The 13534-nt window shown below is 37.8% G+C and overlaps 1 protein-coding gene across 8 annotated transcripts in view; it reads right to left on the reverse strand.

Moving 5' to 3' along the window:
• Positions 1-2222: 2222 nt before the first annotated feature.
• cpeb3 (cytoplasmic polyadenylation element binding protein 3) overlaps positions 2223-13534 on the reverse strand; it is a 142677-nt gene continuing 131365 nt past the window's right edge. For all 8 annotated transcript variants that reach the window (XM_041209584.1, XM_041209578.1, XM_041209580.1 and 5 more), the window contains one exon: positions 2223-7112. In XM_041209584.1, the coding sequence (XP_041065518.1) occupies positions 6885-7112 (228 nt within the window). In that variant the 3' untranslated portion in view covers positions 2223-6884. The remainder of the gene's footprint in view (positions 7113-13534) is intronic.

Raw genomic sequence — 13534 nt, forward strand, 5'->3', positions numbered from 1 at the left:
CTCCAGAACCCACTCCATTTATAGACCAATAATCTGTCAAACTCAACCTTGAATATATTCAATGACCCAGCCTTCACTGGAATCACTACCCCAGAGGGCAAAGATTTAAAATTCCTCCTCATCTCTGTCTTAAGTCTTGGACCCCTTATTTTGAAACTATGACAGTGATTCTAAAAGGAGTGCAGGAAGAGAGACCAGGGGACATATGTCCACAAATCATTGAATGTGGCAGGGCAGGTTGAGAAAGCAGTTAATAAAGCACAGGGGATCCTAGGCTTTATTACTAAGGCTATAGAGTACAAAAGCAAGGAAGTTATGATGAATCTGCATAATACTTAGTGAAGGCCCAACCAGTGTTTTGTGTCCAGTCCTCAGCACCTCATTTTAGAAAGAACGTGAAGGCTTTAGAGAGTGTGCAGTGTTCCTTTGTCAGCATCTTCCAAACCTGCAACCTCTACTACCCAGAAGGACAAGGGCAGCAGATGCATGGGAACACCACCGCCTGCAAGTTTGCCTCCAAACCACACACCATCCTGATTTGGAACTATATTGCCATTCCTTCTCTGTCACTGGGTAAATATCCTAGAACTCCCTCCCAAACAGCACAGTGGGTATCCCTACACCATATGGGCCGCAGCGGTTCAAGGTGGAGGATCACCACCAACACCTTCTCAAGGGCAATAAGGGATGGGCAATAAAAAAGGCCTACCCAGTGACACCTATGTCCTGTGAAGGAACAAAAAAGGATTCACAAAAATGGTTTCCAGGGATGAGGGGCTTCAGTAATGTGGATAGATAGGAAAAGCTGAGGTTGTTCTCCATGCAGAAGATTGAGGAGATTTGACAGAAGTATTCAAAATCCATCTGTGATTTGGTCAGAATAGATAGGGATAAATTGTTCCCATTGGCAAAAGGTTCGAAAACCAGAGAGCACAGATTTAAGGTAATTGGCAACAGAAGCACAGCCTCACGAGAGTGTTTTTTTAAGTGCAGCAAGTGGTTAGATCTGGAATGAGTTGCCTGAAAGTATGGTGGAAACCGTTTCAAATCAGGGCCTTCAAAACAGAATTGGGTAAGCACCTAAAGAACAAACATTTGCAGGGCTGTAGGGAAAAGGATTAGGTGAATTACTCTTAGAGACCATGGGCACAACAAGCTGAATGGCCTCCTTCTGTGCTGTAACCATTCTATGATTCTATAAGTATTGAATTGATGATGAGTGCGCATGTCAGATTATATTAAAAGCATTAAAACATAATTTTTCAGTAATTAGTTATTGATTGTTCTGAGGCAGATGAAATTCAGAAGAGGGGCTGACCTGTGCATAGAGAAGATGATTGGTAAGATAACTGGGGTTAAGTAAAAACCAACATTTTGTAGAAGAGCATAGAAAACTAACTGCTTTTTAAAAAAAATAACAAGTAGTTTTTGGGCTGTAAAGTCTGTTCAGCAGCTGGTGGGATGGTAGCCAACACTTCCAAGTTTTGATAATGTTGAACCCAAAACCACCATTATACCTGATGACCTCCATGATGGGGAAGTCACAGCTTCTTACGTGTAACAAAAAGCAGCTAAATAACTGCAAAGATAACAATTATAAAATAACAACGTAATTATTAAAGATGGAATGGATGGTTCAAAATTTAATATTTATCTTAGCTTTGTATTAAGCATAGTCTACTAATGATGATGGACAACTGACTAGAAGGTCAAAGGGAGTTTAAGACGAATTATTGACTGAAGGAAATGACCACAGCTCAAGTCCTTCAGTTGGGCTTTTATTATGAATGTCCCAATACAGTACAATTCAGTACAGGCAAAGTACATTTGTGCTATTTAATCACACCCAGTCAAAAATCAACTTTTAACATTCTTCTCATTTTCATTTACTATTGGAATTGCTTACTCAAAGTGCTAGCCTTGGAATGAACTGTTTTGTACTGATGCTCAGAGCACAGTGTATTTTTTGAAGTGTGGGAAAGCTTGAAGAAGAGGAAGGAAGAAAGAAATATAATTGAGCAAGCTTTGATTGGATATTTGTGTGGTCTCTGCACCATGCCCTCACTCCATCAGATCTAGCTCTATGTAATTCACATTATGGGTTAAATGAAGCCTTCACATTTGAAAATCTTTGACCAATAAAAGTACTGCACATTTCAGTTTTATAACAAGTTAACGTGACGAAACAGAACAGTTTTAAATAAAGACAAAACACCAGGTTGTTTTGTTGCTTACTTATTGCTCAGTAGACTACTTTTAAAATGCTTTTTGGACATTAATGTAATAACAGTACAGATATAAGTCAGTACAGTGCGATTTTTAAACAGTTATATTAACAGCTTCTACTCTGTAATGTGCAAACTTAATTGTTTAAGTTTTGCCAATTATTTGCGACACATTAGTTCATAAATGCAAAGATAGTAGGGCATCCCAGGACTTGATGCAGAGGATTAGGATGATGCAGGGAATGGCCTTCAGGAAGGCATTGAATTTGAACAAGTAAACCTTGCATAAGGGAAGTGAGAAAAATTGGCAGTGCCAATTAAACCACTGACATTTTATTGGAACTGGAAGCAACATTTTCTAGTAATATACTCAGTTTCTTCACTAGAAATTAGTATTTTTCCATTGCTTATGGTTTGTTATGTTGCAACAGTTCATTAAATAATATTGTAGTGAACTGGCCAATTTTAAAGTTCCAATATACTGAGTAAATTCCAAATAAAATTTCTATAGATGAGTATTGCCTGCAGATGGTGCTGCTTTGCAAGTTCAAGTGTTCATGGACCCAAAATCTTTTGCTCATGAGTTTTCAGCCAATTAGACTGCAAGAGGCTTCTGTGATTTTATCAGCTGCAGATCATACCAACACTCGTCAATGATCATGCAAAATCATGACAAATGTTACTGCTTCATACAACTAAGTTTAATAAGATTTACTTGTTAGTACAGAAAAATTAAAGTCCAAACTACAAACTTAAGCATTGGTAAGCAGTAGCAGCATTGAGCTCCATGTTTAGTCACAGTACTGCAGTTCCGTACAAGCATTAGTCCAAGCCAAAATGTATATGCCGTGTAAGAGTACTAGCTAAACAATCTAGGAGAACAGTAAAAGATACATTTAAAATTAGTAGTTTGTTTAGAAACAAAGACATCCTAGCTTTGAACACTCTAAAAATGATGTTTTCCATTATTTAACAGCAAAGTTACAAATACTTGTACTGTATACCCCAATACAACTACATCCAGAAAAGTTTGGCTATATTATGTTTAATTAGTATTAGCACCTTAATGTTAAGTGAACTGACTCAATACTAAAAGTGGTGCATTAGCTATGAATTTTGTGCAAAAAAAATTTTTGCAGAATTTTCACATTTACCTATATATCCGGCTAGCTACCCTTTTGGGGTATATAGTAATTGCTTGCATTTATAAATACTTGGTGGCATATTTTCAACACTGTAGCAGCTAACTGAGTCTGAGAGGAAAAGTTTGGTTAGTAACTAGAAAGAAAGATCAAGTGGATGTACAAAGCAGTACAAAAACTGGTTGCTACAAACAATCCAGCCTTCACAAAAAAAAAGGCATTTCCCATCTCCAAAAATCCATGCTTTGTCATTCAGCAAGACAGATAGACTCCCCACATACAACTATGATTCTTTCCCCCCACAATAGCACAACATTTTGTCTGCTCCATTCTGATCATTTTATTGCCCATTCATTCAATTACATCAATCACTCTACATTGTCAGCCGTTTGTCATTACCACACTACTGTAAACCACTTCAGCAAGTTAATACATGAAGCTTTGCATTTCAAAACTAGACACTTTAGTAACAATATTACAAATGTTTCAGCTCCAAAAAAATAACAAAACTGAAAATAAACTTTAAAGAATTAGCATCATAAAATTAATTTATTCCAAGTAAAAATACAAAATAATATTGGACATTGACCAGATATGAAAGTCTCTCCCAGAAATGACTATTATGGTCAGAAAAGCAGTCTGTAAAGAAAAATAACTAAAATAAAAATGAAAAATATGTAAATATGTTTAAATCCTCTGGTTTTAGCAAAAATCTCTAAAAATAACAATGAATATTTGTATCAGTACAAAGGCTACATTGCTATTGAAAAAATACTAGCATGAAGAAAAGGTACACATTTGACAGTAGAAAAATGATTTAGTGAATCACGATGTCTAAAGTTTGCAATGAAAATAAATCTTCACTAAAGATTTATGCTTTTGATTTCTTTTTTTTTACAAACAGTACAAACAGTATTGCACATTACAACAAAGAGTTGAGGTTAAGTTAGCCTTCAAAATTGACTAATTCAAGTCTCCAACATCAAGAGAAGGCCACATATGGACCTGATGCACCAAGGGGCTCTTAGTCAAGTTACAATTTGAACACCTTAGAAATAACATTCTCAATCTGAAGGACCTCATTTATATTCATTAACAAGTAAACAAATTGGGGCATGTTATAACTTAACATAAAAAAGATATTCATACAAAAATAACATGAACAGAAGAATTCTTTCACAATTCTGGTCAGTCAGTCTTAAAGGATTAATGATAAATACACAAATTAAGTGAAAAATATTTTAGTTTCACTTTCTACTAACAGCTTCCAGCACCAATGGAGATGTGTCTATCCCAAGCCGTTTCTTTTATTAACTATTTCTTTACATTCCAGCTTTTAAATTCATACATTAAACTATATAAGGGGAAAACGGTTTATAAATGTTCACTTTTCCACATTTAGGTAGATTCTTTTTAAAGTCTTGTACTGTAGCTAACTACAATTCTCCATATTAAAGTTATAAAGCTCTAGCTCCTTCAGTTTCCAAAAAAGCAAATAAGCATGAAAAAAATAAAATTACCCATCTGTTAAATCATTTCCTTGCAGAATTAAATTAATATATATTTTTAGAATAAACTTACTTAGAAAATATCAATTTCTTTCCTATATTTCAAAATTGAGGTATTGCAAAAGATCATGTCAGTCAGAAAGCACGCCTTAAAAAATCAGCTGACTGTTGAAAACTGTCCAGATACAAAAAGTAGTGCATAACAAATGTCTTATACAGATAATGAAAAAACATAGAAAAACATGCCTGGGCAAGAAAGCAATATCACAAAAAGCCCAGAAGTTAACCTCCAAAGGGATAATAAGCGATTTACCAGTAAAAAAGTAATTTCTTCTTCTTTTTCAAAAAAAATTCCATTTCAATGCCAATATTTGCAACTAAACACTGAAAAATAAACTAAAAAAAGAAAATAAAGACTTACTGGACACAAACAGGACATCACAACACACAAATGACTCAACAATTAGTATCAAATCTACTATGCGGTGTCATATCCAGTCAGATTGTCCCCAGAGCTGCTGAAGGTCACTGTGTACAAACCCCCAACTGTCGGTACACTTAGCCTGTGTTTGGTTGAAATCTGCAGCCCCACTGTACATGCTAAAAAATGTCCACTAATTAGCAGATCTTATTAGAATTCAAGCTTTGCAGGATATAACCAGGGATTTGGGGAGTTTATTCTGAACCAGAAAGCAGACATCTCCATTTTGACTTTGTGCAGACAGTTCTTTAGCATTAATTTCCTTTCCTAATGTGCCTACTTGTCAATCCGACAAATATATTGGTAGTGTATGAGCTCTTTGGTTTTCTGGACAAGGTCTGAAGCTATGTAAATGGTGCAAGCAGCAGAATTTTTTTTTTTAAACTGAGCTCACTTTGTTTATACACTGGTTATGAAGCATCACTTACTTCTATGTCAGACATTACAACGGTTACTTTTATCACAGTACTATACATAATCACCTTAACTATATAAAAATTGCACAATAAGTGATCACCGCAGAGTACTTCACCTACCATCAACATAACTTCAAAATATCCTACATCTATAAGTATTTGTGATATCTGTAATGCTTTAATGGACACAGATTCAAACTCCATAAGCATTTACATTACTGAGGCATGCCTTCCTCCAGTTATTAGCCAATTCTCTCATATTGAAATATTTTTTTCTGTAGCCTACATAGTTTTTTTGTGCACTGGTGGGCAGGTTGTCAGCAGATATAAGAGACATGATACACAAAATTTATTGCATGCAGCAACCTGGTTAAGTAAACATGCAGTCAAATCTACTGACCTTCCTCTGGAGCTATCTCCATGCTATACTGCATTTTCCCAGCAGCATTATGCTCCACATTTATTTATAACCCTAGCCTGATAAAGTACTATGATATCTGCAATACCATTTATTTAGCAGCAAAAGCTATTGCAGCAAACATTTACATAACACTAAGAAAGACCTAACCAAAAAAACCCCAGCAAAATCAAATTGAGCTTATGAGGTATTATTCTTGCAAGTCAAAATGGAGAGCAAAAAAGGCTTATTTTTAGGGTAATGGTATCCTAAATGATCCAAAATGTATAACTGCTGAATATCTGAGAAAAATGTTTTGCTACATATGCCACCTACAGTGTGTTACCTTTGGTAAGTCTTCTAGGGGCAAGTCTAAGTTTCTGAAAATAAGTGCATGCTCCTGTCATGGGAAACAGTTACGTGAGCTGATGGCATATCAGCTAAAACTCGTAAATCACAATGCAAAGTCCAATTTTAAACAAAAACAAAAAAAGGTACCAAGCAGATGTTTGAGAGTCAAAGTGCAGATTCAGTACAATTACTCTGAAATTTTATATACCAGACAATCTTGGATGAGTTCAGTAATGTGACTTCAAAAAAAAAACACAAAAAAAAACATTCATTATCTGAGGAAGAATGCACCCATTTCAAGAACCCTCTCAGCCCTGAGGCAGCGCTCTCCACTCCAGTATGTGTTGGTAGACTGTAAGACTCTTCAGCTCCAGCGAAATGGGACGTGACGTGGGCGATCACCTCCTTCCTTCACAAGAGGCTTGTGGAATTCCCTGCCAGCACGTGAATGTATGCTTGCCCAGCAGTATTCACAGTAATACTGCAAACAGGTAACATTGGCACAGAAGAAAGGAGCAAACTTTCCACCACAACGGGCACCCTGGCATTCATCACACATCTGATCATCCAGGACATATGGCTTGACTTCCACCTGTAGCAGAAAGATAGATCATAATTTTATCACACTAAATAATAAACAATATAGTAGGCTTATGAAATCTAAACGTGAACATGCTGGTACAGACACAATGGGCCAAATGGCCTCCTCCTGTGCCATTAAAATTCACTTTATTTAATGCATAACTTGAGACTTTTAAACCTACAATTAGAGATTACAATAGGGAGAGGTTACAATAGAGATCCCAGATTCTTTTGGGTTTGTGTTAGAGATAGAAGAACAGGGAAACAGTTTTCATCTGAAAAGCCCAAACTCATCATTATTGAAAATCAGGTTTCCAAACATGCTGCATGATATGTAACATCAATTTGTGCGCTGTAGGCTATATCTGCCATTCTTTCATGAATGTGATGTACGTGCAACTCTGGATCAACTTTAGGAGGTAAAGAAACAACCAGCTTCATTAGTATCAAGCCATTCATGTCATTAAACTCCACCACCTAAAGTATACTCTGCGTCCTTGCTTCGGCCAAGATGTGTTTAATGTAAAGGAGTAGTGATTTGTCCCAGAAACATTCGCGCTAGGCTCTATATCATCTGATCCCCAACTCTTATGAATCTATCCTGTCAGTGGAACAAAACAACAACAGGGACGCTGGCAAAGAGTACATCCAAGATTTGGATGATAGATGTAACGTCACGGCTTTGTCAGTTGCTCTTTGACTAATTTGTAGTACAGCTCCAAAGACATGGGAACCAGTCCCCAGATTTCACTTAGGACTAGACAGCTGCGGTGAAATTGCCCAAGTGCTGACATGATGGCTAGGTTGTTGTTGATAGGTTATCAACATTGGGGAAAAAAGACATTTGAATAATTTTTACAAAGATAGCATGTTTGCAAATTATGTGTGGACTTAACTCCTATAAAATATACAGAATGATTGTGTAAAATCATTGTGTAAAGGATGTCTCATTCAGATTGGATGTATGACATAAGACTTGAGGATATTGACATTAATATGTAGGGTGTAGGCATACACCCACTCAGAGCTTCATATATTCAGTTTCGTACATGTCTGTCAAAGATTCAATTTAGTCAATGCCTTGAGGACAAAAACAATGAAAGCACATAGCTGTACTGTACCATCAACCTAGATGAATGGCTTCAGTGCAAAGATATATTGCATTAGATACAAGAGAAGGTGGCACCCAGTTAATGTAATTAATCAGATTTTTTAACAGCTTAATTACACCATTCAAACACCCACACCTTAAATCTGGAAATGTAAGTTTGCTCTCAGAGATTGATTTGTTTAACCATGTTCAAAACAATTAGTTCACTGATCAATTCAGAACTCTGTTTCTAATGAATTTGACAAGTCAAAAAACATGGGATAAATATCTGATTTGATTCAAGGTCAGTAGAAGTGATAGGTCAGGCACTGTCCTCTCAGGATGTTGTCAAATTGATCCACTCCAGCTAGGCACCCAAAAGCATTCCCAAAGATGGGAAGGTGCTGACAGCCACCACATAGTTGGATGTAACTTTAGCAATTGCAGGGCCATTGCACAACCTTGTTGCCAGAGACTTTAGGCTAGTAACATCCTGATAGGGCTACAGTACCCAAGAGCCTGCTGCCACTCAGGAACTATTTAAATATAGTCTTATAAATGCAGTAAGACAAGTTCAGCTTACAAGACCACCAAAGTTAAAAACACTCGTCTTAAATACAGATTTTTTTTTTATTACTCCTTAGTGTGGACAATTAGTTGTTGGAAAGATATCGAACGATTGTAGCCAAGTTTCAGTCAAAATAATGTGTGGCCTGCTGTTATGGATTTTCAGAAAGCTTAGGAATGGATTCTTTGGCCAACAGTGAGTCAACTGTGTTCACTACTTACCTCAAAGAGAGCTGCCCACAAATGCTTTTTAAAATTAACTTTACAGGATGTGGGCTTCACTGGCTAGGCCAGCATTTATTGCCCATCCCTAATTACCCTTGAGAAGGTAGTGGTGAGCTGCCTTCTTGAACCACTACAGTCCATGTGGTGCAGGTACACCCACAATGCAGTTAGGGCAGGATTTTGACCCAGCAACAGTGAAGGAACAGCAATATATTTCCAATTCAGGATGGGAACTTCCAGGTGGTGGTGTTCCCATGTATCTGCTGCCCTTGATATTCTAGATCTAGCCATCTCTGTGGCATGGCCTTCCCCTTTCCCTATGTCTGACACCTTCAAGGAGATACCAGCAGCAGTAATGAGATCAAGCAGGCTTAAAAGCCAAGCACATTGAGAATGTTCTCAGACAGCAAACCAGGAATTAAAAACCACTGAATCCCTTCACTTAAGTATTAGAGAGCGCAAAATGTAAAAGCTAAAAATATCAAAATTAACAAAAGAAAATTAAAAATGTGGTATTGATCATATTGGAGAAAACTGATTCAATAAATATTAAATTATTCTTTTGGAGCAATGAGGCTGCTTAACATTAAAAACCCAGTTATACCTCAAATAACGTGGTGTAACATTTTCAGGAGGTTTTACGCCCCATATTGGTCTGTTGAAGTTCTTGATAGTTCAATTATTTCTAATTGATAGCATTCTGGTAGAACCTCAACAGTGCACCCTCTGGAGAAATGTAGAATCATTGACAGCAGTTTCTGGATTTGTGTGTCACTGTGCGTGTGCAAACACGAGAAGTTGCTGCCAGCTTCAGAGAAATAATGATGGCAAATGCCAACAGTGTCACCATCCATTACTAACACAAAATCCAGGCCTTAGTTTTCCTGTGGCAGAATGCAATTACTGGAAATAGTACCCAGTCAGAATCTGCTAGCCTGTTTCCCAACTACTTTCATCTCAAATCCCTCCACTTCCTCTTACATTGCGGCCTGCAGTTCATATAAATATTGGGAAGCAGGAAAGATCAGCTGGTCTATCAAGCCTAATCCACACATCATTTTAGCTGGAACGCTATGTCTGGATACTCCTCGCCTCCAATGCCCTGTATTATAATCTCCTGGGCGAAAAAAACAGGGCCTGTAGAGGAAAAAATACTCTGGAAAATTCCCTCCAACCCTTTCAGGTGATTAAAATCAGCTGAGGAGATCACATGGACCAAGCTTTATCTAGAAAGATGCATACCATCTATATGATGAAATCTCTGCCTCACTCAAGAAGGCCCAGCTCTCTCTTGAAGAGGCACCGCACCAGTCAGCAATGTATTCCAGAGGTTCACTACTCTAAGTAAAGAACTAATGGGCTTTATCTTTGTGCAGCATCCTCTGTTCTCTTTGGCTGGCAAAATTACTTGCAGCACAATGTGATGTTTTTGAAAATTTTCACTATATAGTCTGTACAGCAGTGCACAGACAATGGAACTGTTGGTTTAGCAGCCCTTGACAGTACTTCAGATGGTGGTATAAGCCTCATTCTAGCTTTGCTTTGCTGTCATGTAGGAGTTTAAGTCAGGATCAGCTGCCATGTTTTCCAAAAGCCACTAATTCTCTCAGGGTCTTCTAGAATCCAGTGATTTATCACCTTACAATGGTTTTTCCATGGATTACTGATACTAAGGTGCAGAATCAAATCATTTGGTTAGATAAATCTCGATACCTATTTAGGCTCAGTTCAGTGCAGAGCATTCTTGCTTCTGAGTTAGAAGCAGAGTTAATGTTTCAGGTCAGTGACCTTTTATCTGATGAAACCTCCTCCTGTAAGGAATATATATTTTTGTTTCTGTTGGACTGGGGATTAAAATTACAATGGCTGCAGGTTGAAAGACATGTCCGTTGGAACAGGATGAGAGACATGTACAATGTGCAGTCCTGGACCTAGGTAACTGCCTGGCAACAATATTTTAATTGGTTCCTGACCAGGTGACCAGATTTTGAGAGAGGAGCAGTGCAGCAGAATAGCTCCTAGCCTAAAAGGAAAAAAAGACCTAAAACCTCCCTCTTCTAAGTGTGTAAGATTCCAGTAATTCTACAATAATAGCTAGCTGTCTCATCTCTATAACCTGCTCTCGCTCTCTGAGGAAACGCCTATAAAAAGGAAAAGGGGAAAATCACTGTTAGAGAAATTGAAAAGCAAGTTCTCAACCAGTGAACTACATACTGAAAGTATTGGAAAACCATCTTGTGCCATCAACAAGAACAGAAAGGAATTTGGAAGACATCGATCAAAATCAACCTATCAAATCCTGTACTCCTGAATTGGTGGTGTTGGACTGTTTTATCCCACCCTTAAAATCCATGTTTTTGTGTGTCTTATGTGTCTTGTATGCGTGTGTATAGGGATTTAAGAAGGGGGAGAGTTTAGGTTATAGAGTTAGAAATTAGCAGTTCATATTTCTTTCTTTTGCCAGAGTTATCAAGTTTGTTGACTAAACAGTTATTTACTTATTAAGTTTACAAACCTGGTGCTCGTATTCTGTTAACCTAAACAGTTAGGTAGAATTGAGGCAATCCAGTGATTTGATCAAACTTTTCACATTTGTAGTGGCTCGGGGAACAGTGGGGCTTGATATTACAGCGCACTATCTCCAGTGAGTCACAACAAAGTGAAATTTGGTATAATTTGAATAACTGTGAGATATAATGGAATAAATAGTTGTATTATTACAATAATTAAATGGAATAACTTGGTCTCTCGGGTATTCCTTCCAATTTCGAATGCTATGCCATCTCTTCGATTATCTCTGCCTTCCTAGCTTTGGCAGCCAATCCTCAATTTACTTGCCAATTCGATTAACCTGGCTTTTGGGATCCCTTGTAAAATTGTCAGAGACATCTCTTCCACTTGCAGGAAAGCTTTAGCAGTTTCCGGTGCCATCTTATTTTGACCAGACAATCCACAGATGCTGCCTGACATGATTATTTCCAGCATTTTCTGTTTTTATTTCAGATTTCCAGCGTCTGTAGTATTCTGCTTTTGAATATGAAAAGACAATCTGGTTAACAAAAAATAATTGTTGATTTTATGTGAATCAACTTAAACCATTTGGCTGGATCCAAAGTTACCCAGGAGATTCCATAACTTTTCAGTAGACTTACAGTCTTTGGTCATGGGAGGGGGCATGACAGAAGTTGAGCAGGAGACTGAAGCTGTGCCAAGATTGAATGCAATTCTTTCAAATAAAATTCTAACAGCTTCCTTGATCTAGCCCAGTCATCCACAGTAACGATATTTAGGCACCATATGACAATAAATCCCTAGATGTGGACAGCAAGTCTCTTTGATTATGGATAGTTATGGCAAAGAGGTTAAAGGTCCATCAAGTACCTTTACAATAACGTTCCTTACAAAACTTACAAGTTTATAATCACACATTCTTGCTTTCCTCCAAACACAGGGATACACACAGAAATATCTGTAAACGATTAGCCTATCATAACCATAGCATGTGTGATGTACCTATGCTCTAAACCAGCGGCTCCCAAACTGGGGGGTCGCAGAAACAGAGAATATGATCACGATAAATAAAACATGGCAATGAATTGCAAGGCGAAGCACAGGATGTGACAGCATACATACTACCTTCAGAGTTGGAATCAAGCCCCACCAATCATAGTTCTGAGAGTTATCTGTTACCAATACGTCACACCCCTCCTGGTCAACGTGTTCATTTCTGGGGATTGCAGTTTTTTTCTGGTTATGTCTGCGGTCAAATGAAGATAATTTCTACAATATGATTGAATGGATTGCCATTCCACAAGATGTTCAATTTGGCATGGTCGAAGCGAGAATTCAAAGCAAGAGCACGTTTTCAAAAAGATAAAAACTAAAAAAAAGATAAAACCCAGCAGCGAGGTACAACGATAATTTGCTCCAAAGTGATTAAACAATGCAGGCGCAAGGCCCAGTGGCATCTGGCCCTGCCTTCATCCTGCCTGTCTCTTGGTCTCTCTCTCTCTCCAGGCCATGGGTTTCTCTGAGTCTCTGAATCATGAACCCGATGCCGATGCCTCCATGGCTGAACTGTGGCTTTTCTGACCCCAGCCCCATCACCCTGGCCCTGTGGAATGATCTGGGCTCCAAAATTAGTCGTTTCAAGACCCTCAACCTACAATTCTGCTGTTTCCTAACCTAGGTTCATGAGCTGGAGCAGCTCAGGTGATGAAGTAAAAACAAAATACTGCAGATGTCAGAGAGCTGAAGCTAAAATAGAAGATTCTGGAAAAGCTCAGCAGTTCTGGCAGCAACTGGGTTCTGATGAGATTCACATTAGATTTGAAGCATTAACTCTCTTTCTCCACAGACACCGCCAGACTTGCTTAGCTCAGATGACATAACGGATTGGTGAGTAGATAAAATAACAAAGTACTTTAAAACACAGATTTTCATATTTACATGATGTATTTTATGTATCAACTTTAATTATATACGGAATGTTAACACATTGCTTTATTGACATTTTGTTTTTGCTGGCGCCTGGGGTTTTTGTTTTTGCT

The sequence above is a fragment of the Carcharodon carcharias genome, chromosome 17 (assembly GCF_017639515.1).
Source record: "Carcharodon carcharias isolate sCarCar2 chromosome 17, sCarCar2.pri, whole genome shotgun sequence".
In the NCBI taxonomy this organism is placed as follows: Eukaryota; Metazoa; Chordata; class Chondrichthyes; order Lamniformes; family Lamnidae; genus Carcharodon; species Carcharodon carcharias.